The sequence below is a fragment of the Kogia breviceps genome, chromosome 8, assembly GCF_026419965.1.
Source record: "Kogia breviceps isolate mKogBre1 chromosome 8, mKogBre1 haplotype 1, whole genome shotgun sequence".
In the NCBI taxonomy this organism is placed as follows: domain Eukaryota; kingdom Metazoa; phylum Chordata; class Mammalia; order Artiodactyla; family Physeteridae; genus Kogia; species Kogia breviceps.
In genome coordinates, this window is record NC_081317.1 from 12597320 (window position 1) to 12623724 (window position 26405).

Below are 26405 nucleotides of genomic sequence, written 5' to 3' on the forward strand. Positions count from 1 at the left end.
GGGCCGTCAGAGCGGCCACGCAGGGAGGGTGTCGGCAGGAGGGAGGAAGGTCTGTGCCCTCTGAGAGCACAGCCCCACCCTTCCGGCAGTCTCGTCGTAACCCTTGTTCATCAGAGAGTGTGTAGAAAGAATGCTGGTAGCCCTAAGCAGACAGACACCTCCATTGTACAGACGAGGAAACTGAGGCCCAGAGAGGGAAAGAGACTCGGCCAAGTCACAGAGTGAGTCAGACACTGATTAGGCCTAGAGTGGAGGTTGGTACCAAAGAACCGCAGGGATTGGAAAGGACCTGAGAGAGCATCCAGGCCATACCCCTCTGGGTGAACCCCTTCCGCACCTGGACACGTGATCATCTTCAGAAATGGGCAATTTAATATTTTTCTAGGCGGTTCGTTCCACCTCGAGACTGCTCTAAATTTTAAAAGATTCCTGAGTGGAGGCCTTTCTACATGTATCTCATCCTTCCTTCCCTGCCCCAGCTGGATGCAGTTTGCCTCTCTTGGTCCCGTGGAACGTGTATGTTCCCTGTAGACCCTAGGACAGCCTTTCCAAAATTCCAAAATTGTATCCATGTCTCCTGAACTCTCGGTCTGTGGCATTGAACTTGGCACTGAGATTATTGTGATGAACACACCTGACATAGTTCTTGTACTCGCACAGCTTTTCGTGCGGTAGGAAGGCACATACTACACAAGTAGTGACACACAGGGTGAGACTAAATACTCCCGTCTCTTTTTCCAAAGTGACCTAGTGGAAAAGCTTGGGTTCTGAAGCTTGCCACACTTGCAGTGATACCATCCATAGCTACACCTGTGGCCTTGAATTATTTCTACAGCCTCTATAAAATTCAGACAGTGATTGCCCCATAGGGCTGTTGGCTGATGAACACAAGATAGAGGATTAAATAAGAACGCTGCACAGCACCGGGCACCGGCTGCTCAAGACATGATCATTCCTTTCCCTTGTTCTTTTCCTTCCCACCGTGCGACATGTTTGAAGCAGCTTCTAGATATTTAGACAGGGCTTCAAGCTCGGAATACAATAATTTATCAGAGTAAAGACACTCAGACTTATCTCTGCTGCTCTTGACCTTTGTTAGGTAACCATGGGATGCTTTCAAAATGATACGGGCAAAACACTAACAAAGAGATCATGCCTATTTGGATTCAAGTTGAAGGCAAAAAAGTAAATGGTCTCGGATTAACAGTTGTATGTTTAATGTCATAATATATATATTGACTCATATCACCGTTGACTAATGTCACCGTATCACCGTATCTTATACATTGAAATGACAGTCAGTCCACGTGATTAATCTGAATGTATGTGAGCTGCTGCAGTGTTCTCCAAGTGCATTATAATTTTTAAAGTGTTCCCTGGTCATGCACATCTGTGAAAGGCTGGACTAGAGAGGTTTATTCTGAGCTTCATTTGATGGATGAAGATATTTATGCTGTAGCGTTACAAACCCTCCTGTTTCTGAGACATATCTCTATAGGCTGTTTAGTTTGTGGGATTGTATCCTGAGATCCTGAAATGCTGTTCTGTTGAGGTTGTAGCACAGCTATCCTGACTTCATGGGTCATAGGTGAGGCATCTCCTGGAGAGGTTGGTCTTTCCAACATCAACATCAGGGGATCTGTTGGCCAAGCCTCTGGGGAATCTGGCTGTGCTCCTAGGTCATGGGAAAACACTGTCTTCTGCCATCTGAGGGCACATGGCAGAGCCCTGTCATGCTGGGATGAGAGTGTCTGTAAACAGAGTGAGCTAGTAGCTCATCTCTGTGTTTATTTCCCTTCTGCCCTCCCTGAGGCATTAATAAAGTCTTTTAGAGCCTGGGCGCATGTGGGCTTCAGGGAACTGAGTAGAGTTGGAGCCCATGCTTGGTTCAGAGCGTTAAAAGGGAATCAAACTCCCCTCCTGTCCTAAGTCCATCGTGGTGGGGACGGTGCTTCGTGAGATAACCCCAAAGGGAAGGTGGATTTGGGGGGACCAGTCCGGCAGCCTGTTCGCACACAGAGAGACGGCCTCCACCGCCCCTCTCTGGTTTATTAAGGAAGCAGAGAAGTTTCCTTAGAGGTGACCACCGAGGTCAGGAAGGGGTCACTAGGCCACCATTGCCTGTGAGCCAGCCAAGAGCTTAGCCCAAAGTCCTGTTGTCCAGTGGCCACCTGCTACCATTGAAATAAAGCCGGGAGGGAAACAGACTGTTTATTTAAGGAAAAGTGGCTTACAGAGCTGGCCTTCAGGGCACAGTGGGAGTTCCTTTGTAAAACTCAGCCCAGCTGCCTTCCACCCATCAGGCTCGCTTAGAATGCCACAGAGCTGCATGGTGATCAAAGCCGTGTAAAAGTAATTCCTTACATGTCAACACACCTTCGTGCTTCTCCTTGAAATTTAAACCAGCAGTTGAAATCCTGGGGCTTGTAGGAGATCTCCTCCTCACTCCCCTGATGGAAATGATCAGGGCTTCCTGGATGGGCACTTGGCTGCCAGGCCGCGTTCTCAGAGGAGACTAGTTTCTTGGCTTGTCAGTTTCCACCCAGTGCCCTTGTGGCAGAGATCAGAACTGTCACCCCGCAGCGGCAGCACTGCGGTGCTGTCCACGCCCGCCTGGCCAGCTTGAGCCGGCGGACCCGGCGGACCCGGCGACAGTCCGTGCCATTGGGACTTAGGGCAGCGAGTGCCCGGGTTCATGGCCCCGGTCCCTGGAGTCACCTCAGACTTCCCTGCCTCCTCCTCTCTTGCTGTTTACCCCTCCTGCCTTCCTGGCGTTTTGACTCATCACTTCCAGCTGTGTGATTCACAGGTCACCTGACTTCTCTGAACCTTTTGTTTGTAACAGTATTAAAAACAATAGCATGCACATACACAAAAGATACTAAAGAATAAAGCAAAAACTAAAAATATTTGGGGTGAAATGGGTGAAGGTGGTCAAAAGGTACAAGTTTCCACTTATAAAATAAATAAATCTTGGGGATATAATGTACGGCCTGGTGACCGTGGTTAATAATACTGTCTTGTATATTTAGAAGTTGCTGAGAGAGTTGATCTTAAAAGTTCCCATCCCAAGGGGGAAAAAAAAATTAACTATGTAAGGTGGAAGATGTTAGCTAGACTTATTGCAGTGATCATCTCGCAATATATACAAATATCAAATCATTATGTTGTACACCTGAAGCTAATATAATGTTATACGTGATTATATTTTAATTTTTAAAAAGCTTATAAATATATAACTTATGTTTAATAAGAAGCGATAAAAAACAAATACTGTATGCTAACACATATATATGGAATCTAAAAAAAAAAAAAAAATGGTCATGAAGAACCTAGGGGCAAGATGGAAATAAAGATGCAGACTTACTAGAGCATGGACTTGAGGATACGGGGAGGGGGAAGGGTAAGCTGGGACAAAGTGAGAGAGTGGCATGGACATGTACACACTACCAAACGTAAAATAGATAGCTAGTGGGAAGCAGCCTCATAGCACAGGGAGATCAGCTCGGTGCTTTGTGACCACCTAGAGGGGTGGGATAGGGAGGGTGGGAGGGAGGTGCAAGAGGGAAGAGATATGGGGACATATGTATATGTATAGTTGATTCACTTTGTTATAAAGCAGAAACTAACACACAATGGTAAAGCAATTATACTCCAATAAAGATGTTTAAAAAAAAAAACCCTATCAGTGAGTGGCAAGTGAAAACAAGCTCAGGGCTCCCACTGCTTCTGCATAATTATGAGTTGTATAATTATTTCATTACATATTACAATGTAATAAAATAGAAATAAAGTGCACAATAAATGTAATGTGCTTGAATCATCCCGAAAACACCTCCCCGAACCCCGGTCTGTGGAAAAATTGTCGTGCACGGAAACGGTCCCTGGTACCAAAAAGGTCGGGAACTGCTGCATGAACTCATTCAGTCCTCAAGATATCCCCTGTGAGGCAGATATATTATCCCCATCATATCCATGAGGAAACTGAGGCAGAGAACTTAGGTGCTTTGCCCAAGAACACATAGTAAAAACATCTTTTAAAATAAAAAAAAAAAAGAGGGCTTCCCTGGTGGCGCAGTGGTTGAGAATCCGCCTGCCTATGCAGGAGACACGGGTTCGTGCCCCGGTCCGGGAAGATCCCACATGCCGTGGAGCAACTAAGCCCGTGAGCCATGGCCGCTAGGCCTGCGCGTCTGGAGCCTGTGCTCCGCAACGGGAGAGGCCACAACAGTGAGAGTCCCTCGTACCGCAAAAAAAAAAAAAAGAAAGAAAAATCAATATCAGTAGATTTCTCAGAGCATAGCTGTGGGGATTAAGTAAAGTAATGAATGTAAGGCACATAGTAGGTGCACATAAATGGTAGTTATTGTATATTAATATTAATTACATTTTAAAATGTTAAGTGGTGAGCTTTCCTCTTAGAACTGGTACATGAACCCTGAGAGACGATACGGTTTAGCAGAAAAAGTATAGCTTTGGGGGTTTTGAACCCCACCTGCGTTCAGATTCTGGCCCCCTGTGGTACAACCTGTCTGGCCTTGGGGAAATAACTTACCCTTTAAGTCCCAGTTTCCTCACCTGTGATAGGGTGGCGATAACAGTATTAGGTCGGACCATATGAAATTGCTGATATCCCTATGGCTGTTTTTGACCTACAAAAAGAGCAATTTCATGTGACTCACCCTTTAATGCCCACCTCATAGGGTTGCTTGTAAGGATGGAAAAGCGTACATGGGACCACCCAGCACAAAGCCTGGGTTGCAGGGCTTCAGGTGACTTAGGAAGCTCTTCCAGTATTAATAGTTGAGGAACACGAGAGGAGCTGAGGTCGGTACAATGTGTAAAGAAGGAGAAATGTCAGAATTGGGGGACTGGGTGATGTGGGGGAAGGTAGAAACTAGGGTGACTCCCAGATTTCTGGCCTGGGGACACGGTACTGTGTACTGATACAGAGAGCACAGGAGGAGTAGATGTGAGGAGAGAGACAATGGATTAGTACTGGCCACGTGGAATTTGTGGTGCCTGTGGAGATGTCTAATTACATGGGACTGGAGCCCAAGAGAGAAGTGTGTGCCAGAGACAGAAAACAGGGAGTCAGCTGCATCCAGGGCGTATGGAACTGAAGTCCCGGGCTCAGATGAAATCACCCAGGATTAGCATTTGAAGTCATGTTTCCTGTGATCCCGGACCAAACGCAACAACATCGAACAAAGTGAGACGGTGAGTCGGGTTCCAACCCGCGTTTGCTGAGTCTCACACGGTCCAGGTTCCCTGCTAGGTGGGGACAGGAGGGGGCAGGGAAATCTAGACATGTGGGAGTCATCTTCCCTGACCTTGAGGAGTCAGCAGTTAACTCAGCTTCTTTTTTGTAGGGTCTGGGAGGGTGGGGGGAAACCTCTGGTTACAAAGTATAAAAGTGAAAACGCTATTACCCATCTTGTAGGACTGGATCTCATGGATACACCCCGACAAGCCTAGCCTGACCTTTTGAGCTTTTAAAGGTCGTTGTAAAGTGTGGCAAGAATGCAAGGGTCAGAAGTAAGGACTGTGGTGGTTGGGAAGGAGGCTGAAGCTAGGGCTGGTGGGCTGAGGCGCTTTTGATTATAACGTGGTTGTATGTATTTGGAGGTGTGTGTATCTAGCCCGTTCATTAGCAGGAAACCCTCAGTATTGGAGAAACGTGTTTAGCTGGAAGGGGGCTTACTCGGCAATCGCGTGTTGTGTGTTCCAGGTGGGATCAGCTGGGATGCCCTCTCTGGAATCTCAGTAGGAAACTGTGGGGAAGAGAGGAAGGGGGTGGTGTGAAGCTGGTGAGGCCAGGGACTCTGCTGGGGTGACCCACACAGGAGCACGGAAATGGGAGGCTGCCGTCCAAGGGGAGCAGCCGACAGCTGAGGGTCGGGGACAGGCCCGGTCACCAAGGGCAGCGCTGTGGACAGCACAGGCAGGCGTTCAGACTCCAGCCAAGTAGGTCGGGGTTGAGCCTCAGTGGGGAATCTGGAGGATGGATCAGGAAACCGAGGCAGAATAATAAAAATGAAGTAAAATGAAACAATGAAAACTGATGCTGGGTTAAGTACAAACGGAAGACATTATTTAATCCTCCCAGTATCCATAGGAAGCAGGCCCTATTCTTCCAGTTTTACAAGTAAGGACACTGAACGCAGACAGGTTAAGCAGCTTGGCCGGGGTCGCCCAGCTAGGCAGTGTCGAGGAGCTTGGAACCCCTTGCCCCGGCTCTGGGGCCCCCCACAGACACTCAAGCACAGGGACCTGGTGGAGGTGAGGGGTAGCTGCGGCCTGGGGGCTCCCGTGTGCTCAGGGACCCCCAAGGCCCGTAGGCTGCAGCTTCAGGCTCGTCCTCAGCCGGCCTGGTTGGAGCCCACGTGTTCGGGGATAAGAGGGAGTTGGGGAGTGGGGGCGGGGGGAGGCCAGGCAGCGAGCCGGCTGTCCTCGTGTTCCCACTCTCCTCACTCAGCTCCAGCAATAAGGGGTCGGTATTGAGGGCAGACCTGAGAGGAAAATGGGCAGTTTCATGAAATGACGGGTTCCTTCCTATGAAGCAGGTTTTCTAGTCCCAGGTGTGCTCTATGCAGAGCGGCTTTCTGATTGCTCCCTAATGATGGATAGATTATGGCCCACATAAAGTTGCTGTTCACTAAAAGTGGGATCCATTACTTCACGCTGACAACAGGCTGGGTTTGGGGCAAAGCTGGTGGAGAGGCTCCTCTCTCATCATCAGAAGCGCCGGCCTCCCTAGCAGCCCAGTGATGCCGTGTCTGCCTTCCAGGTAGACTGGAGACCATCTTCAAAAGAAAGGACATGGGCTTCCCTGGTGGCGCAGTGGTTGGGAGTCCGCCTGCCGATGCAGGGGACACGGGTTCGTGCCCCGGCCCGGGAAGATCCCACATGGCCGCGGAGCGGCTGGGCCCGTGAGCCGTGGCCGCTGCGCCTGCGCGTCCGGAGCCTGTGCTCCGCAACGGGAGAGGCCACAACAGTGAGAGGCCCGCGTACCGCAAAAAAAAAAAAGAAAGGACAGGTGAGCCCAGGGCTGCTGTTTCGGTTCTGCCTTCTAGCTGGGTGACTGCAGGCTTCTGACTTTACACTCTGGGCCACAGTTTCCTCATTCGCCCCAGAATGGAGATTCGAGGATGAAGTAAGGTGATTTCTCTGGAAAGCAGTGAAAATTATTATAACACCAAACAAATGTGATGTTACTTCGAGAGAGGACTTACTCCCAAGGACTCTTCGAAAGACCTGTTCAGTTGCCGGATCCATTAGTGTGGAAAGAACTTTGGGCTGGAAATCTGGAGATTTTATGTTTTAGGACTGCACCTGCCACTAGCAGTGTGGCCCCTGGGCAAGTCTCCAGTTTGCTTGTAAAGTGTTTGTGTTTGTGTGTGATGGTTGCTGGCGTGCAGGCTGGGTGTGGAGGCACCAGGCAGCTCTGGGGCTGTAGAGAAGCCCTCCTCTAACCCTGGAGGCCCCAGCAAAGGTGAGTTGAGCCCTGTCAGCTGGCCTGTCACTTTGCTTTCCCACAACTCTCCCTTTCCTCATTCTACCTATTAAACAGAAGTTCAACTGCTTGGAGTTTTCCCAAAGAACATGGTTGTCACGGAAAGTTCTCAGACTTTAGACTCTGACCAACTTGGTTTCAAATGATAACTGTATGCTTGTTAGCTGTGTGACGTCGGCCCTGGGACTCCACCTCTCTGAGCCTCTATTTCCTCGCAGGATTGTTGTGAAGATTCGGTAGCTCATGGCTGTAAAGCACAGAACACAGAACATGGGTTCTACAAATGGTCATTTTTCCTTTTCCTCTTTCTCCTTAAGATAATTTTGTTTCTACAGGAGAAGTTCGTTTATCTGGCAGTCATTAGTTAGGTATGTACTAACGAATGTCCCTGGGGTTCATATATGCCTTAGTAATAAAGCTTCCTAATAATTTCATTTCAGGAAATGTTTATTGCGCACCCGCTTTTCTGGGAATAGTGAGTAAAATAAGGCTTGGTCTTTATCGTCAAGGAGCTCATAGTCAAATGGGAGAGAGATAATAACAATGAATAATAATAATAGCCCACCATATGTTAGCCCTGGCAAGTCACATTCTTTAACTCGTGTAATCCTCACAACAACCCCACGGCAGAGGCTCTGCTCTTACTCCCATTTTCCAGCTGAGCAAACCGAGGCACAGAGAGGTCAGAAAACTGTCGAGGGTTCCACAGCTAGCAAGGGGCAGCAGCCCTGCAGGCAGAGCCCGTGTTCTTAGCTCCCACAATATACTTAAAGATGCAACTGTAATACACCATAGCTGTAGACCTAAAGACATACACGCAGGCACATTACACTGTGGTGGGGATGTTTACCACGGACGGGTTAAGATGTCACAGCCATGGGAGCACAGAGGACAGACTCAAGGGACCATTCTGGAGGGTTATGGGCTAGGAAAGGATTCTCAGTGGGAATCTTTGAGCTGGGCCTTCGGTGCTGAGTCGGAGCCCTGCAGGCGAAGAAGAGGGAGGGAGGCGGGGGAAGGCAAGGCTTAGAGGCGTTCAGAGGGGTGGGCGGGAGGGGCAAGAAATGAGGCTGCTGAGGTGCACCTGAGCTTTGGCTGGCCAAGGAAGGAGGGCCTTTTAAGCCCCGCAGCCGAGGAGTTGCACGTGAGTGATCAGCTGTACTTCCTTGGGCATAATTAACGTTATTTCTTTTAAACTGTTCAAGTAAATCTAGGACACTCATCAATGATAAAACAAACAGGCTTTTTTGGTTGCTGTTGTTTGTTTTGTTTTACCATTTAGGTCTTCTTAATTGGACCTCTTGGAAAGCCAGGGAGTGGGGGAGTGTTTGACGGGTGCAGTGATAGTTACTCCCATGGGGCCCATAGCTCCCCTACTAACCACTGGCCTGAGGGGTTTCTTTGGAGACTCTTCCTTCAGTTCACCATGTTCCATGTCTGAGTTTAATCTCGGAGTCTCGGGCCTGCCAGACAGCAGTTGTTATTTTTGCTAATACGGGGAGAGTCGCAGTATCAACATTAACCATCTATATGAGAGACTGGACCACGCGGCCCTGTTCCGCTGAACAGTGAGCGGCTTGAGGGAGGAGGTGACATAAAATCCTAAACTGGCTTTGTGGCTACAGGTGCTCAATTAGTAGTCAATGAGGGGAGCTGCTCATCTCCCCGGTCCCTTGCAACCCCAGACCCGCTCCTCTTCCTGTGTCCCCTAAATCTGTAAATGGTACCATCCCCCCACCCTGCTGACAACCCTCTCTTTCCCCTTCACCTCCATCCAGCCACCAGCTGCCCCCGAATCCACCTCTGTACCATTTCTGCATCCCAGCCCTGGCGCCACTGCCCAGCTCAGGCCCTCGGGTCTTGGATGGCCCTGTATCTTCCTGCAACTAGTCTCCTCCCTGCCAAACCGTCCTCCTCACGGACGCCAGAGTGATATGGGTGCCATGTCACCCAGGGGTTGAAACTCCACTAGTTGCCTACAGATCAAGTACAAACACAAGGTGTCTGGGAATCTTTTCTGCCCGTGCCCGCCTTGCATTCCCAGGTTCACCTCTCCCTCTCCGTACTTTCCCTGCGTAACCTGGCCCATCACGGAGGCTTCCTCCATCATCCGGGGGCCTGACCACGCCAGACCTCTCTCCTTCCTCCTAGCCCCCCTGCCGGCGTCCATTCAGGCTCATCCTCTCTGCCCACCATGTCTACCCACTCCAGTCCAGCCAGAGGGATGCTTCTCCAGAACACATCAAGTTGTGTAATTAAGTTCTCAGAACCCTTCAGGGGCTCACCATCACTTCGGGACATTGTCCAAACTCCCCTAAAATGATATTCAAGACCCTTCCGATCAGGCCCTGCCTCCTCCCCAAGCTAGATCTTCTTCCATTGCCCTACTTCCCACACATCCCGCATTCATTCTAGACATGGGCTCAGGAAACTGACTGCCTGAATTCAAACCCTGGTTCCACGTCCTTTAGGCTGTGTGACCTTTGGCAAGTTACTTAACCTCTCTGGGCCTCTGTTTCCTTATCTGTAAAATAAGAGTTGTAGAGGGTTAAATGAGATAATACTTCGAACAGCACCTGACCCATAAGAAGTCCCCGTTGGTGTGTGCTAATGTTGTTGTTTTTGCTGTGGTGATCTGGCCCCTGTAAATCTCCCGAGTGGGATTTCCGGGGCGCTTCCCACTCCGCTCGCTGGCTGTTCTCCAGCCATCGGAACATATGTGGCTCTCTCCTGCCTTCGCAAAACCCCACCCCGGCGGCACGTTACCTGTTCTTCCTCCCCGCCTCACCTGTCTATCTCCCACCCTGCCCCTTCCTGCCTGGCCCTCGGAAACCTGACTGTAGAGCGCCTCCTTCTCGCCTGCCTGAGAAATCGCCGGGCACGCTGGGAGTAGGAATTTGCCCCCACCAGGTGCGAGGCTGCCTTGGCTGAGGCTGGAAGGGGCTGCTCCCTGGCCCCTGTCCAGCATGTACTTTGTGACATCTGCTTGTCTACCAGAGGCTTGTCTTTGCCGAAGATCCCCGTGTCCGTGACGCCAAGGGTCTCAGTTGCTAAGACTGGATGCAAATCCACCCGTGTGACCGAGGACTGCTCTAACTGGCTTTGACTTCCCTGGTATTGCAGACATGGTATTTCTTCAGCGATTGTCCTCTTACCTGCCCCTCGCTGCTAATGATGTTCTGTGGCTTGGTATCCGGTGGTGAATTTCTCTTCCGAAATATCTTAGCTTGCTTCTCCCAGATGCCCAGCTGACTTCCTCAAGTGCCTCATAAATCTCCCATCCAGAGCTCCTGCTCCTGCAGATCATCCCAGTGCGCTGATCCCAGCAGCCCAGCATCAGCCCTCCACTGATTAATGTCACTTGCATGTTTGTAACACAGCCTTCCACTGCGGTGATGTCAAGATAAATCATTGCTCAGAACCTGTCAGCTGGCAGAAGCCAGGGACCTCAGTGTGGCCCCCTTTACTGTATAGGTTAGTACAACGAAGCCCAGGAGGTTAGGTGACTTTCTCACAGTCACGCAGTCAGAAATTACCTGTCTAAACTGGGACTAGAATCCAGATCTTCTGGTTTTCACTTCAGTATTCTTTCTACCTCACCAAAAGCTATTTCTTTTCTTTTTTTAATTAATTTTTTAAAACAACTTAAAGTGGTAAAATATGCATAACGTAAAATTGACCATCTTTACCATTTTTAAGTGTATAGCTCAGTAGTATTAAGTATATTCATATTGTTGTACAACCATAACCACCATCCGTCTCCGGAACTTTTTCCATCTTCCCAGACTGAAGCTCTACCCATCACACGCTCACTCCCCATTCCTTCCTACTCCCAGTCTTTGGTGACCACCATTCCACTTTCTGTCTCTATGAATTTGACTACTGTACGTGCCTCATACAAGTGGAGCCATATAGTAATTGTCCTTTTGTGTGATGGCTTCTTTCACTTCACGTAATGTCTTCAAGTTTCACTGTAGCATATGTCAGAATTTCCTTCCTGTTTACAGCTGAATAATACTCAGTTGTATGTACGTACCACATTTTGTCTATCCATTCATCCATCAGTTGACATTTGGGTTTCTCCCACCTTTTGGCTGTTGTCAGTAATGCTGCAATGAACGTGGGCGTTCAAATATCTGTTCGCCAAAAGCTATTCCTTATGAAAATATAATTAGAGATACTTGCTGCTACCTACTGTTGCCAGATTTTGCATTTTTTTCCCTAATGGTAAGTTTGGAAAATGCAAAAAAAAACACACAGTGAAGAATATAAAAGTTGCTAATTTCATGTGGTATATACTTACAGGATTTTATACTCCTGTCGCCCATGATTTTAAAAGTTTTATACAGACTGAGAGAGAATTTTAACAGGTAGGCCAACCTGTGTATTAGGGAGAACACTTGAAATATATTTAAGGGACAGACAGCATAAGAACTGAGTGTGACCTTGGCCAACCGTGGCATTTTGGAGATGAGTTCATTCAAAGTATGAGCTTACCTTAACAGTAGTACAGAGGGAACTTTTTGTGGTGGTGCTTCCTTAAGACTATTTTAACGTCTTCTTTTGAAAAACTTTTTGTTGGAGTATAGCTGATTTACAATGTTGTGTTAGTTTCAGGTGTACAGCAAAGTGAATCAGTTATATACATCTATCTATCTGTCTATCTAAATCTCAACTCTTTTTTTAGATTCTTTCCCCATATAGGTCATTACAGAGTATTGAGTAGAGTTCCCTGTGCTATACAGTAGATCCTTATTAGTTATCTATTTTATATATAGTAGTGTGTATATGTCAATCCCAATCTCTCAATTTATCCCTCCCTGCCCCCTTACCCCCTGGTAACCATAAGTTTGTTTTCTACATCTGTAACTCTATTTCTATTTTGTAGATAAGTTCATTTGTAGCCTTTTTAAAGATTCCACATATAAGTCAGACAGAGAAAGACAAATATCATATTTTAACATCTTAATAGAGTGTCTTACTGCTAAGAAGAGTCGAATTTTGAATGGGGGTCTTTCCCACTCACATTTCTTAAATATCCACTAGGGGGCAGTAAAAGACAAAATTTTTCAACAAGGCTGATGAGTGCCTGGCAGCCAGGTCACTGCATCCTCTTTGCATCTCTCAGCTATCCTTGCATACAGTTAACAAGATGATGAATTTCACATCCAAGAGTATGTTTGGGTGAAACTGACGATACCATCAGCTGTAACCCAATTGCAAGTCTTCCTCACATTCAGGCTAACATTAATGTGTAAAACTTCATTCAATGTGTTGGGCCCAGATTGTATTTTTATTTAATTCACGTTAGTCCAGCGATTCTCAAACAGAGTGAGCATCAGAATTACCTGTCATGCCTTTTCCCAAATACACATGCCCAGGTCTCATCCCAGATCTAGAAAATCAGAATTTCTGGGGCTGGGGCCTGGTTATATAGACTATCTTTAGATTCTGGCCCATGAGGAGGGGTCACCCTTGAGTAAAACCTCAGAGGAAAGTGAATGTGAATTCTGGAATTTTTTTTTTTTTTTCCTCTTTTGCAAACAGAAGTTGCTGAAGGGTCTGGTGGCTTTGGGAACCACATGCAGAACAGCTATGAAGCTTTCCCATAAATGGTGCCTGTAGTAGACCAAGCCAGGAACCCAGACAGAAGATCTGGAATTGAGGCAGGCCTGGCAAACCCAGGATCTACAGATACAGTTCCAAGAAGGCCATGCTCTGGGAACAAACTGTTCAGAGGGAGGCCAGAGCTCAGATACTGTCCGCTATATTAAGAGAATCTTTCCTATAGTATTCAGGGAAAAGAAACCTTTCATTTTACCTTAGCAGAGGTAAAGATGGCACAGAGGACCTGCCGTGAGATAAAAAGACTTCAGTTCTCATCCTAACCTTCCCACTAGCCAGTTAGGGAACCCAAGGCAAGTTATGTCACTCTCTGAGCCTCCGCTTCCCTGTTTGAATTATGAGAGGATTAGATGCCATTGATCTCTGAGGATCCTTCCAGTTCTAAAAATTCGATGATTCTATTAGTATTAATAAACTTGATTTGTATGGCTCTACTCTGGCAAAGGGCAGAAGAAATATTCAGTAATGCAACGAATGACAGAGACTATTGACCATGTAGTTTAATTTATTTAAGGCATATGCACTGAATTCAAAGGAGAAAATATTGCAGCCAATAATATATTGAACTGTTAGTATCTTCAGCATAGCAAAAGCTTTCCAGAGGGAAAAATTACCCATTAGTGCAAACTTGACATTTTTCACTTCCTGATCCATAACTGCCATTTCTCCAGTACATTTATATTTACTGTAAAGGGCCAAATGTATGAATGCTTCGGATGAATATTAAATAACTACATAAGCATCAAGGTCATTGTCGCAAAGAAGGCTCCGTGGAGGTCCCTGGGAGGCTGGCATTGATCTCCCGTGAAGTTCCATTCTCCAATCCTGCTGACAAGGGGAAACAATTGGTGTGGACCATTATTAAAGCTTTAAGTGTTTCTCCATTGTTAAAGATCTTTTACAAGCCCAGAGTAACTGATAGTGCCCAAGGAATTGGCAAAAGCTTAACTTAGAAATATAGGCTGGTCAGAGAGATAAGTAAAACCCAGAACACAGTTGTCCTGGGTTGGGCTTACGCAGCAAAGGTGCATATCTGGTCGAGTCCAGCCCTGGGGCGAGCCGGCACCGCTCTGAGTTAGGGTTCAGAAAGGAAGGAGAGCTTGTTCAGGGGCTCTTTCATACCAGAAGCTGCAGAGAGAGCCGCTCCCTCTTTCAAATTCACCTTTAAATTTCCTCCAGCTTGTCCCCCAGGACAAGCGTTCAGGGCAACTGGGTATGTGTTGAGTGATGCAGACCCCTCAGATCCAGACTAACTGCACTGGTCAAGTGCCCAGGATAATTATGTGGGTGTCCTGCTGACCTGGAGCTAGGAGGAGAGCAAATCTTAGGATGACAGAATCCAGTTTCAAAAGATCTCCACAGACGAAAGGATTGGCTGAGTCATGATGAACTTAATGAGAGAAATAGATGGTAAACTAACAGCTCCCGTGCAGCCCTCCTGGGTAGTGTTGCGTTCTGCCTTGTGCACGTTTCAGCTGATTTCCTCTTTACAATGACCCAGGGAGGAAAGGTTTTTATATCCCCATTTTTTCTGTTATTTTTGTTCTGTTTTTTTAAAATTTATTTATTTATTTCTGGCTGCTTTCGGTGTTCGTTGCGGTGCGCGGGCTTCTCACTGCTGTGGCTTCTCTGTTGTGGAGCACGGGCTCTAGGCGCACGGGCTTTAGTAGTTGTGGCATGTGGGCTCAGTAGTTGTGGCTCACGGGCTCTAGAGCGCAGGCTAAGCAGTTGTGGCGCACGGGCTCAGTTGCTCCGTGGCATGTGGGATCTTCCCGGACCAGGGCTCGAACCCGTGTCCCCTGCATTGGCAGACGGACTCTTAAACCACTACGCCACCAGGGAAGTCCCTTTGTTCTGTTTTTGTTTTTGTTTTTGCGGTACGCGGGCCTCTCACCGTTGTGGCCTCTCCCGTAGGCTCCGGACGCGCAGGCTCAGTAGTTGTGGCTCACGGGCCCAGCCGCTCCGCGGCATGTGGGATCCTCTCAGACCGGGGCTCGAACCCGTGTCCCCTGCATCGGCAGACGGACTCCCAACCACTGCGCCACCAGGGAAGTCCTATATCCCCATTTTTAAAACGAGGAAACGGAGACGTGGAAGTACAGAGGAGGGTGCAAAGCACTTCAGAGCCCTCGATCTACATTCCAATCCAGTTCTGCCCCTCAGTCTACTGGCAAGTTGCTTCCTCTTTAAAAAACTAGCACTAGCCAGGCTTTATGGCCGCCTTTCATGTGTCAGGTTCTGTGGGCTTCGCCCTTTGCATTTATTATCTCATTTAATCCTCAGAACAATCTTTCTCCTATTTTACAGACAAGGAAGGACAGATAAGTAACTCGCCCAAGGTCACCCAGTAAGTAGTAGGGCCAGGATATGGGCCCAGGCAGTGCTCTTCACAAGTACGGTACCGTCTCAGTTTCCTGTACCATGAAAGGGGAGCAGCCGTATGTTCTGGGAGGGTTATAGATGAAACAACTCATGTAAAGTGCCTCCTGTAGCCGCCACACATGGTAGGCATGAGAGATAGTGCTAGACTATCATCATCACCATCACTGTACCGTCGTCGTCATCAGTTAAATGACTCGCTCAGGGCTAGAGCGAATAACCCGCAAAGACCTGGCATTCAAACCCAGGTCCTGTGACTGAAAAGCCGCTGGACTGTGGGGGACAAGATCGAGGGCAGCTTTTAGGTCACTGTCTCCGTGCCTAGTACAGTTTTTACCTCCCTGGTAGGTGCTGAGTGAGTCCTCACACAGGTGGGGCCTGTTTTTTTCACTCATTCACCAAACATTTGACGAGGTCCTGCTGTGTCTCGAGGGACCAGAGAGGACAAGGATACAGTGCTAACCATCCTTTTTCTCCCCCCAGGTTCGGATGGTGAAAGATGGGAACCCCTCCTGGAAGCCCACTTTTATTGTGAAACCTGATAGTGGTTGCCAGGGTGACGGCATCTACCTCATTAAAGACCCCAGTGACATCCGCCTGGCAGGGACCCTCCAGAGCAGGCCGGCGGTGGTCCAGGAGTACATCTGCAAACCTCTCCTTATCGACAAGCTCAAGTTTGATATCCGTCTGTATGTCCTACTAAAGTCCTTAGAGCCCTTAGAGATTTACATAGCCAAAGACGGACTCTCGCGGTTTTGTACAGAGCCCTACCAGGAGCCTCACCCCAGAAACCTGCACCACATCTTTATGCACTTGACCAACTATTCACTGAACATCCATAGTGGTAACTTTGTCCATTCGGACAGTGCTAGCACAGGCAGCAAAAGGACCTTTTCTAGCATTCTTTGTAGGTTGTCTTCCAAGGGTGTTGACATCAAGAAGGTCTGGTCTGATATCATCTCCTTGGTGATTAAGACTGTCATTGCCCTGACTCCAGAGCTCAGAGTGTTCTACCAGTCGGATATCCCCGCGGGGAGGCCGGGGCCCACGTGCTTCCAGGTAACCATCGCCAGTTCCCAGCCTGAATCCTTGACCTTGATGGGGCCTTTGGAGGGCTCCCTGGCCTCGTGTGGGATGAGGGTTGGGGTGGGACGGCCAGCGAGGTGGAGGGGTTGTTGCTGCCGTGGGCTTTGGTGTGAAACCAGGGTCCAACCTCCTGCTTTCTATTTGCTGGCTGTGTAATTTGGGGCAAGTTACTTCCATTTTCCTACCTGTAAAATGGGACCAGGAGTGCCTCCCTTAAAGGATGCTTGTAAGAGTCAAACGAGATGTATGGAAAACGCAGTGCTTCCCGTTCATTTGTTCATTCTTTCTTCTAGCAATTTTTACCACCAGCTTAGTAGGGGCCAGCACTGTTCAAGGCAGTAAGTCAGGTCCCCGGCTGGCTGATGCAGAGAGTCTGCTATTGTGGGAGACAAATAAGTTAAAAAGCAATTAGTATAAAGTGTCACAAGCGCTAGAATAGAGTAGGAAGTGTACCAGGCGCTGTGAGATTGGGGGACCGTCTCACATTTTCTGAGCAGGAATGAGGGTGGCTGAGAAGACTTCCCAGAAGTAGCAGAAGTTAAGAACCTGGAGTAAGAGTTAGATGGAGCAGGCGAGGCTTGATAGGGCTGGGGAGGCGAAGCCGTCCTAGGGGAGACATGTTTGCAGCCCTAGAGGTGAGTATGGCTGGAGGGTGGGGTTTGAGGCAGAGATATGGAGGGAGGTGAGGAAGATAAGGTGGGAGAGATAGGTAGGAGGTATGTCCTGGAAAGCTACGGGCAGTAGGGTACTAGGCCGGCACCGGCGCACTCAGGTTTGTGTGTTGCAAAGAACAAACTGGCCGCAGGGTGGAGAGTGGACTGTGGGGAGACTGGGAGCGGGGTGGAGGGAGGAACTGGTAAGCCGACTGCTTTCCTACGAGCAAGAGAGGATGCTGGCTTGGATTGGGAAGGGCTTGGTGGAGTTGGAGAGAATAGATTTGAGAGCCCTTGAAGAGGTAGAATGGCCAGACTCGGTGATTGGCTGGGGCTGGGGGACAGTGGAGAGGTGGCGGCAGGGGTGGGGAGTGGGGAGAACCCAGACCAACTCCCAGGCTTAGGCGCTTGGGTAGATGGAGAGAAGCCACCGGCGGGGGACCAGCTTGTAGTGGCGGGGGGGGGGGGGGGCGGTCAGGAGTTGGACTTGAACATGACCTTTGAAGGACCTGCGTGACATCCAGGTGGGGAGGTTGGGTGGACATCGGGCATCTGGGGCCTGGAGTTTGGGAAAGAGAGATCTGGGCAGGAGAGAGGTTGGGCACATCAGCGTCCAGACGGTCCCTGAGCCCTGAGCGGCTACGGGGTGAGGAGAGGCCAGGAAGACCCCCCATGAGCACTGCCATGCAGGTCAGGGACAGGCAGGGGGAAGAGGCGCAGCAAAGGAGGCCAAGAAGAAGTGGCTTGAGCCATAGAAGGGACGTCAGGAGACGAAGCAGCCTCAATGCTTGGAGAGGAAGCAGGGGGAGGCTCAGCCGTGGCAAACGCTGCTGAGATGTCGCGTCAGACCCGAACAGAAAGTGTCCATTGCCCTTACTGACCCGTGGGGCGGTGGGACAGGGTGATGGTAGAGGAAGAAGCCAGTGCGCGGGCGGGGCGGAGATGGGAATGGGGGTGGCGCATTCTTCCAGATCCCTTGGCCACGGAGGTGGTGGCGGGGGACTCGGGGTCCAGGCTCTTGGTAGGCACACAATTTCCTGCCACCAGATGAATCAGGATAGGGAACAGACGGTATGAAGGAACACCGCTGGGACCCCCTCCATCCAATCTTTAAAGTTATTTTGTAGCAGTTAGTGTATACGAAAGAATACGTGGAACACGCACGTAAGCTCCTAAGCAAAACCACCAAGTCAGCGTTCCCAGCCCACCTCCCAACCCAAGGTCCCCAGTTACTGCGCTTCTCCCCCAACCCACTTGTCACCCCGAGGTAATCATGGTCCCGAATTTCATGTTTATCATTTCCTCGCCTAAAAAGATCCTTTCATTATCCGTGAACGTATTGCTAAGCAGTATCTTGTTTTGCTTTGCTTGTTTTGAGCTTTATAAAAACGCTACGCCCAGTCCATAGTCTCCTGCAACCTTCCTTTCCGCTCTGTGTTGAGGGGGGTCGTTGGCGCTGTTGCATCGGCGCTGCTGGGTCTTCCATTGTAACTATGCACTCTGTGTTCCTCAGTTCCTCTGTCAGTGAGCATTTGAGTTGTTTCTGGTCCTTTACCTTAGACCGTGGCAGGAGAGAAACGGGGAGCGTGGAAGGGAGGGGCAGCGTCTCTGATGGGTGGGGTGTTCCTTCAGCCGCAGAAGAGGAGGCTGGTCCCAAGGTGCGGCCCCAGATCCGGAGAGGTGACCCGGGCGGCTGGGCCCCCGTCAGCGGGATTTTCAGGCAGGCTGGCAGAAGCCTTGGCACGGGGAGTTCAGGCAGCGATCGGTTCCGGGAAGGGCTCATTGTCATCCAGAGATCTGTCCTTAGGCACTCGGCTCCAGGTTCTTGTTCCCAGGCAGGGTGTCTAGCTCAGCCATCAGATAGGTGGCTTAGGGCCTCAGAAAGGCCGGAAGGGGAACCTTAGGGTTCCCCTTCCCCAAAAAGGGGAAGTGGGCAGAGCTTAGAGGCAGGACCAGAGAAAACAAGTCCTGGCTTGAGGCATCAGAAGGTTAGGGCCAAGGAGAGAGTTGCAACTCGGAGGCATCCAGGGGTCATCCCGGGGGACTGTGTGGTCACATCTGTTCGCCGGTGGCAGCTATTCCAGGCGTATCATGTGGGCCGGCATGCGTGGCCAAGCCACAGAGCCCTGGCACAGCGAGGGTGCAGGGTGGAGGGCCAGGGCGGCGGTTTTGCTGCTTGTCTTGCTGTGGACAGGCGGCATGCGGCGACCATGGGGTGGAACCAGGGGCCCAACTGGAGGGCAGACAGGGAGGGAGCCACTGGTTTGGACCGATCACGTCTAGCAAATGGAGCCACAGCCCTGTGACCGTTTTCCACTGCTTGACCACACTAAGTGCTGCCAGGCCTGGGGTCAGGAGAGGAGCACAGGCTGGAAGTAACCCTCCAGGAGGATCTCGTCCTCTTCCCAGCGGTGGGACCTTGGGCACGTTTCTTCACCACCCTGAGCCTCTGTTTCTTTCTCCGTGAATCCCCTACACTGACTTCCCTACCTGCCTTCTGTGGAGTAGCGTGAAGTAATGAAGGCGAAGGTATAAAGCGTTAGATGTCTAAAATCGGTTTTATCGTATATTTCAGATTCATAGTGATTGAGAAAGTAGTATCTTTTTCTCCTGGGATTCCTCTCTTGCTTTCTTTAGTCTTATCACTTGTTAAAACACTTGTTAGTTTGGGTCTCAAGCACCTGAACTAACTTGGAACCCAAAGATTTAGGGACAACGTATGGTCTGCCATTGCCTTGCTGTGTGATTTTATATTAGTCACTTAACTTCTCTGTGCCTCAGTCTCCTCACCTACCTCACAGAGTTGTTGTGTGACTCACACAAGATAAAGGTGATGAAGCGCTTTGTGAACTCTAATGTTCTGTGCATACGTAATGAATTATTTCTGTGTCATGGACGCCCGTTTTGCTTGTAGCCTGGGCCTGGCCCATATTGTAGCATTCCCGGACATACACTCGAAGCCAAGAAAATTACATTTATCTTAAACATGTGACCGTGACCCCTTTCCAATCACAGCCACAATAACTACTTGGGAAATGGTGATGGCCCAGAGCAGGGACTGGCGCAGCCAGGCTGTGGGCAGGTTTCCTGTAATCTGTTGCCTAGGAACATGGCTGCCCTGTCATTCTGGCCTGTCCCCCGTCATTGCCCAGGCAGCCCCAGCAAGATACCCCCCTGTCAGTCTTCTTGAGGGCAGCTCTGTGACCCTGGTTTAAAGAGCCGGGTCCGTCTGGGTGTAGATGATCCATGTGGCAGAAATGCACACACAGAGGAAAGGTTTCTAGCTCAGCTTTCGTGGACATTCTTTCCCAATTTCATCGCTCGGTTTCTATCTTCCTCTAGCTCTGGGTCCACTTCTCTCCTTGGCCGCGATCCTTTCCCTTCAGTGTCCGGGAGGAGGCACCTTCCCTAAAGGCTGAGGTGCTTCTCCTTTTCCTTCTCTGCTCTTTTGATCTCCTCCCTTCCCGTCAGCCCCAGACACCCCACAGGAAGGAGGCGAAGGGGTTTGTTCTCGGATGCCCTGGGTTTGAGCTAACCCCAGCTCCTCCTTCCAGCAACTCTACCTGGAGAGCTTGGCAAGTTATCCTTTCTCTGCCTCAGTTTCCTTATCTGCAAATAGAGATAATATTGTATTTGGACCGGCCTCACAGTTGTTGTGAGACTGAATGAGAGAAAGCTGTGTGGAACAGTACCCGGCAGGTAGGAATCCCTTAATGAATGGTATTATTATTACATTGTTTTGTTATCTGTAACAACAATCATCCTTAAACTGGTCTGTGAAGAAGTGCCTTGAACTTACGGGGAAACCATGAAATATTCACATTTCCAACTTAACGGAACGCCGGTATTCCAAGGACCACAGTTTGAGAAACAAGTCCTGGCACTGGTTGCCTCCCAGCCTGGCCCCAGCCTCGCTTCCCCGTCCTCCCTGAGCCCCGCGAACCTGCCGAACAAAGCTGATTCCTGTCTCCTGGACATCGTTGGTGTTTCCCCAGTTCTGCCTGTTTGTTCTGTCTTGGCCTGCCATGCTCTCTCCTCTTCTCCCTCCTTTTTGAAATTCAAGGCTGACAAGGTGCTGCTCAAATCCCACCTTCTCTGCAAAGCCTCCCTTGACCACTTCTGACATTTAAGCTCTTTTCTTCTTCTAGACACATTTGCTGGTCACCCACTGAGACAAGCCCTGAGCTAGCTGTGGGACATGTGGTTATGGATTAGATGCAGTCTGTCCCTAAGAGGTGCACGTGTGGTGAGGAGACTGCCACGTGGGAGCAATAAATGCTATAAGGAGGTACATGCTATCAATGCATGCATGTACAGGATGCAGGGAGAGCACAGAAAAGGGAGCAGTTAACTTTGCCAGTTAACCCAGTCAAGGAAGGCTTCCCAGAGAGGAGATGCTTAAGCTGGAGCTTAAGGCGTGGAGAAGAATTTGCCAAGCAGAAAAACGTGAGCGACACCACACCCTCCTGGTTTCCCTCCTATCTCACTGGCTGCTGCTTCTCAGCCTCTTCTCCTGCACCTGCCAGAGATGGTGATCCCAGTTCCTCTTCGCTTGTCTACAATCGCTCCCTAAACGATCTCTTCTAGCCCCGTGGCTTTAAGTACCAGCTATGTGCCGGTGACTCCTATATTTGTATCTCCTGTCTTGACTTCTGCTTGAGTTCCACTCTGGTCTATCTAACTGCCCACTTTAATCTTCTACTTGGATTTCTGGTGGGCATCTCACACCTGACATGTCCAAAATCAAACTCTTGATTTCCCTTCCAAACTTACTCTCCCACTGTCTTTCCTATTTCAGTAAAGGAATAGCATTCAGTTACTCAGACTAAACCCCACCCCGCCCCGCCCCCCAGTTTTTATTTTTTCTTTTCTCCTCCTTCCCACATTTAATCCGTAAGCAGCTCTTGCAGATATACTTTAAAATGCATCCTAAATGTAACCACTTCTAACCAACTCCCCCTGCTTCCATCCCAGTCTAGGCAGCCGTCACCTTGTACTTGTATCACTGCAGTAGCCTCCTAATTGGTGTTCCTTTTCCCACCCTTGCTGCTTGTAGCCTATTTTTCTCACTGTAGCCAAAGTGATTCTTTTAAAACATGTCAGATCAAATTACTTCCCTGTGTAAACTCTCCAATGGCTTTCTCATTGCACTTAAAATCCTGGCTCCTTACCATGGCCTACAAGATGCTGCATGATATGTCCCCTGTCATTCTATCTGACCTCATCTCCTATCTCCCTCTTGCTCACTCCTTGCTGTTTGTCAGAAGTGGCCTTTGTTCTTGCCATTCCTCCTGCCTGGAAGGCTCTTCCTCAGCTCTTCAAATAACTTATTTGCTCACTTCATTCAGTCCCTGTTCATATGTCACCTGCCAAGTCTTTTGCTTCTGGTCATGATGGAGTAACAAAGACTGGACTTAGCCTTCTTTAGAAAACAACTAGAATAACACACAAAATACATGAAATAAGTGTTTTCAGATTTTGGACAACACATAGCTATGCACTGTGATCCCCGAGGAAAGCGGGGGGGTGGGGGAAAGCCAAGATGTGTCTATGGTTGCCTCAGCTTTCTGTCTGGAGGCAATCTCCAGAAGGTGGGCAAGGGGGGCACCTAAACAGAGCCTTGTGATATCAGTGAATCGAGGAAATGGAGATCAAAGTTGAGGAGTGCCGAGGTGGCTAGGATTCTGTGGGCAGAATTCTGAAAGGTAGGAACCCAACCAGGAAAAGAGCTCCAGGAACCTGCGTGGGATCCCTGTGCATCTTTGCCAAGTGCTGGGCCATTCATATGTGGAGGGTTAATCCACAAAGCTGAGCAAAGAACGACCAGGGAACTGAGAAGCTGAACTACTTCCAGAGCTCACACAGAGCAGGGAGATGTTCAAGCTCCAAAGAGTCAGTGTGGAGAGTGCTTGGCGGTTGCTGGACACATTCAATGGAGACTCCAGAGAAGTTCTGCCTTAGTGGACTGAAGCTTCCCTGGAATGAAAGTTACTCTAGGCCCAACCTAATAAAGCTTGCATAATAGGCCTTGAAGTTAATCAAAATAATCTGCAAATAATTGACTGTCTAAAAACCTAGCACTTTTTAAAAGAAGACAAAATCCAGACACTGAGCATTAAATGTCCAGCTTCCAATAAAAACCCGACAAGGCAGGAAAAGATAACCCATACCTAAAGAGAAAATCAATAGAAACAGACCCATAAATATTAGAAATAATGAAACTAATAGGAAAAAGATATTAAAACAGCTATTACAACTATGTACAAAGATTTAAAGGAAAATATGAGCTTAATGTAGAGAGAAATGGAGCTATTAAAAAAAGAACCAAATGGAACTTCTAGGAACCAAATGGAAGAAAATATCTGTAATGAAAATTTCACTGGACAGGATTAACAGCAGATTAGATACTGTAGAAGAAATGATCAACGAACTTGAAGACATAGCAATAGAATTGATTCAAAACAAAACAGAGAGAGCAAAGTGACAGGAAAAATAAATGAACAGACCCTGAGTTACCTATGGTACAATATCAATGGTCTAACGTATGTGTAATTGGAGTTCCCTGAGCAGAAGAGACAAGGAAGATACAGAAGACTATTTGAAGAAATGGCCACACACACAAACGTGTGCACACATACATCAAGCCTTATCATAATCAAATCAATGATGATAAGAAAATCTTAAAAGCAGCTAGAGAGACAAATTGTGTTCAGAGGAACAAAGAATAACCAAAAAGTTCTCATCAGAAACTGTGCAAACCAGAAGAAAATGGAATAACAAATGTCACCTTCTTAGAAAGGCCTTCCCTGACCACCAAACTCTCCCCTCCATCCACTGTATCACACTCTACGTTCTTACCTTGTTTTAATTATTCACTTCCTTGTGGTCTCTCTCCTAGAATGTAAGCTCTAAGAGGGCAGGAGTTAAAACATACCTTGTCTTATTTGCTGTTTGATCCCCAGTGCCTAGAATAGTACCTAGGGTTTGGTAGGTGCTCAGTAAATATTTGATAAATAAAGTTGTCTTTCAAGTAGAAGAGCACAAAGGCAGAGAGCAGTAAAGCATCCTAGAGCTACCAATAGTTTAGCACAATTAGAGCCCAAGATGTGCAGCAGTGAGTGGGAGAAAATCAAGCTAGAGTCTGGGGCTTCCCTGGTGGCACAGTGGTTGAGAGTCTGCCTGCCGATGCAGGGGACACAGGTTCGTGCCCCAGTCCGGGAAGATCCCACATGCCGCGGAGCGGCTGGGCCCTTGAGCCATGGCCACTGAGCCTGTGCGTCCGGAGCCTGTGCTCCGCAACCGGAGAGGCCACAATAGTGAGAGGCCTGCGTACCGCAAAAAAAAAAAAAGAAAGAAAAAAAAAAGCTAGAGTCTGAGACAGACTCTGGTCATAGAGGAATTTGCAGGACATGTTCTGGAACTTGGACTTCCTTCTGTAGGCAGGGATTTTTAGGCAGATGAGTGCTAATATTTTATTTGCCTTTTATAAAAATTACTCTGGCATCCCCATGTGCCAGGTAAATTAGAGGGTCGGGTTTGAGAGCAGGGAAACTAATGGGGAAGGTATTAAAGTAGTCCAGGTGAAAGATGGTACAGGCTTGATCTAGACTAGGAGCAACAAGGGATGGGCCAGATCTAGAAAGCTCTTTAGAAGGTAGAATGTACAGAGTTGGTGAGCAGCTAGGTGTGAAGGAGGAAGGAGAAATGTTGGCTGACTTCTGCTGGCACAGAGTCCCTCACAGGCTACAATTACCATGCTGTCCAGACTGCAGTCATGTCAAGGCTACTGGGGAAAGATCCCCTCCCCAGCTCACTCACATAGCTGTTGGCTGGGACATCAGTTCCTTGCCATCTCAGCCTCTCCATAGGGCAGGTTACAACATGGCAGCTGGGAACTCACGACAGAGGGAACTCTGAGTTCCCTCAGAGTGAGCAAATGAGAGAGTAAGAGAATACATCCCAAGATGCAAGCCACAGTCTTTTCATAACCTGATACTGGAAGTGATATGCCATCATTTCTGCCCTATTTTGTTTTTTAGAAACAAGTCACTAAGTGCAGCGCACACTCAAAGAGAGGGGATTACACAAGGGTGTGAATACCAGGAGATGGTATCATTGGGACCGTCTTAGAAGCTGCTGACCACAGATAGTGAGTTTGGATATGTTGAACTTGAGGAGTCTGGGACCTCCCAGTTGGGAATACTCTGGATGCAGCTGGATGTGTAGTTCTGGGGCTCAGGAGGGAATCCCCTCTCATTGAAATGTAGTTTGGAGCCTTTGCATGAGTTTACAATTAATGGCTCAGGGCCCTTTTCTCCCCAACTTGCTTTGGAAGCCTCTAGAGGTAAGGGATGAAGGACAGAGATCTTTAAATCCCAGGGCAGCCCTCAAGTAGCAACACATAACTGCTGACTGAATTACTTGGAGGGGTGGAGAGTATCACATAATTGAAAAGTTCTCTTTCTCCATTTGACATTTCCTACTCTGCCACCAAACTGGAGAGAGGTTTTCCCATTTCTAAGCTGCAGGTTTCTAGTCTGCAAATTGGGTGCTAGACTAAATTAGTAGTTTTTAAAAAAATATTTATGTTTCTCCCCTGGGAACCCCAGAATGTAAAAAAAGGTAAAAGTTCGTATGATCCGGCCTCCCCAGTGCTTCCCAAAAAAGAACATCATTTTGAAAAACTCTGAACCAAATAAATTCCGGATTTTCTGCCAGCTCTGACATTCTGGGATCTTATGATAATATCAACCCTAAGCTTCTCCTGGTTCTGTGATTCTGTTTCTTGAGATCCATTGGTGCCCCACATTTCACTGAACTTTTGAAAAAAAGGTCCTCTTTCCTTGAACTTGTGAAAAAATACAAAGATGACTTTCATTAAATACTTAACTATGCGTCAGGTACTGTGCAAGATATTTTACATCACGTTAACTTTATTTGCTCCTGTCTCCCCGACTAGAGTGTAAGTTCCGTAAGGGCAGGGACTTTGTCCAGTCCACTCCTTTATTTCCAGAAGCTAGAATAGTTTCTGGGACATAGGAGGCAGTCAGTATTTTATGAATGAATGAACTAAGGTAAGTGCTATTCCTGTTCCCATTTTATAGATGAGGAAACTGGGGCTTAGAACTGTCCAGCTAGTGTGAGAG

The 26405-nt window shown here is 48.4% G+C and overlaps 1 protein-coding gene across 8 annotated transcripts in view; it reads left to right on the forward strand.

Moving 5' to 3' along the window:
- TTLL11 (tubulin tyrosine ligase like 11) overlaps window positions 1-26405 on the forward strand; it is a 261701-nt gene that overhangs the window by 75932 nt on the left and 159364 nt on the right. For 6 of the 8 annotated variants that reach the window (XM_067040798.1, XM_067040799.1, XM_067040797.1 and 3 more), the window contains exon 4: window positions 16004-16579. The exons of 1 other annotated variant lie outside the window; for it this stretch is intronic. In XM_067040798.1, the coding sequence (XP_066896899.1) occupies window positions 16004-16579 (576 nt within the window). Of the gene's footprint in view, window positions 1-16003; window positions 16580-26405 lie in introns of those variants that run through there. One more of the 8 variants, XM_067040803.1, reaches the window with a different exon arrangement.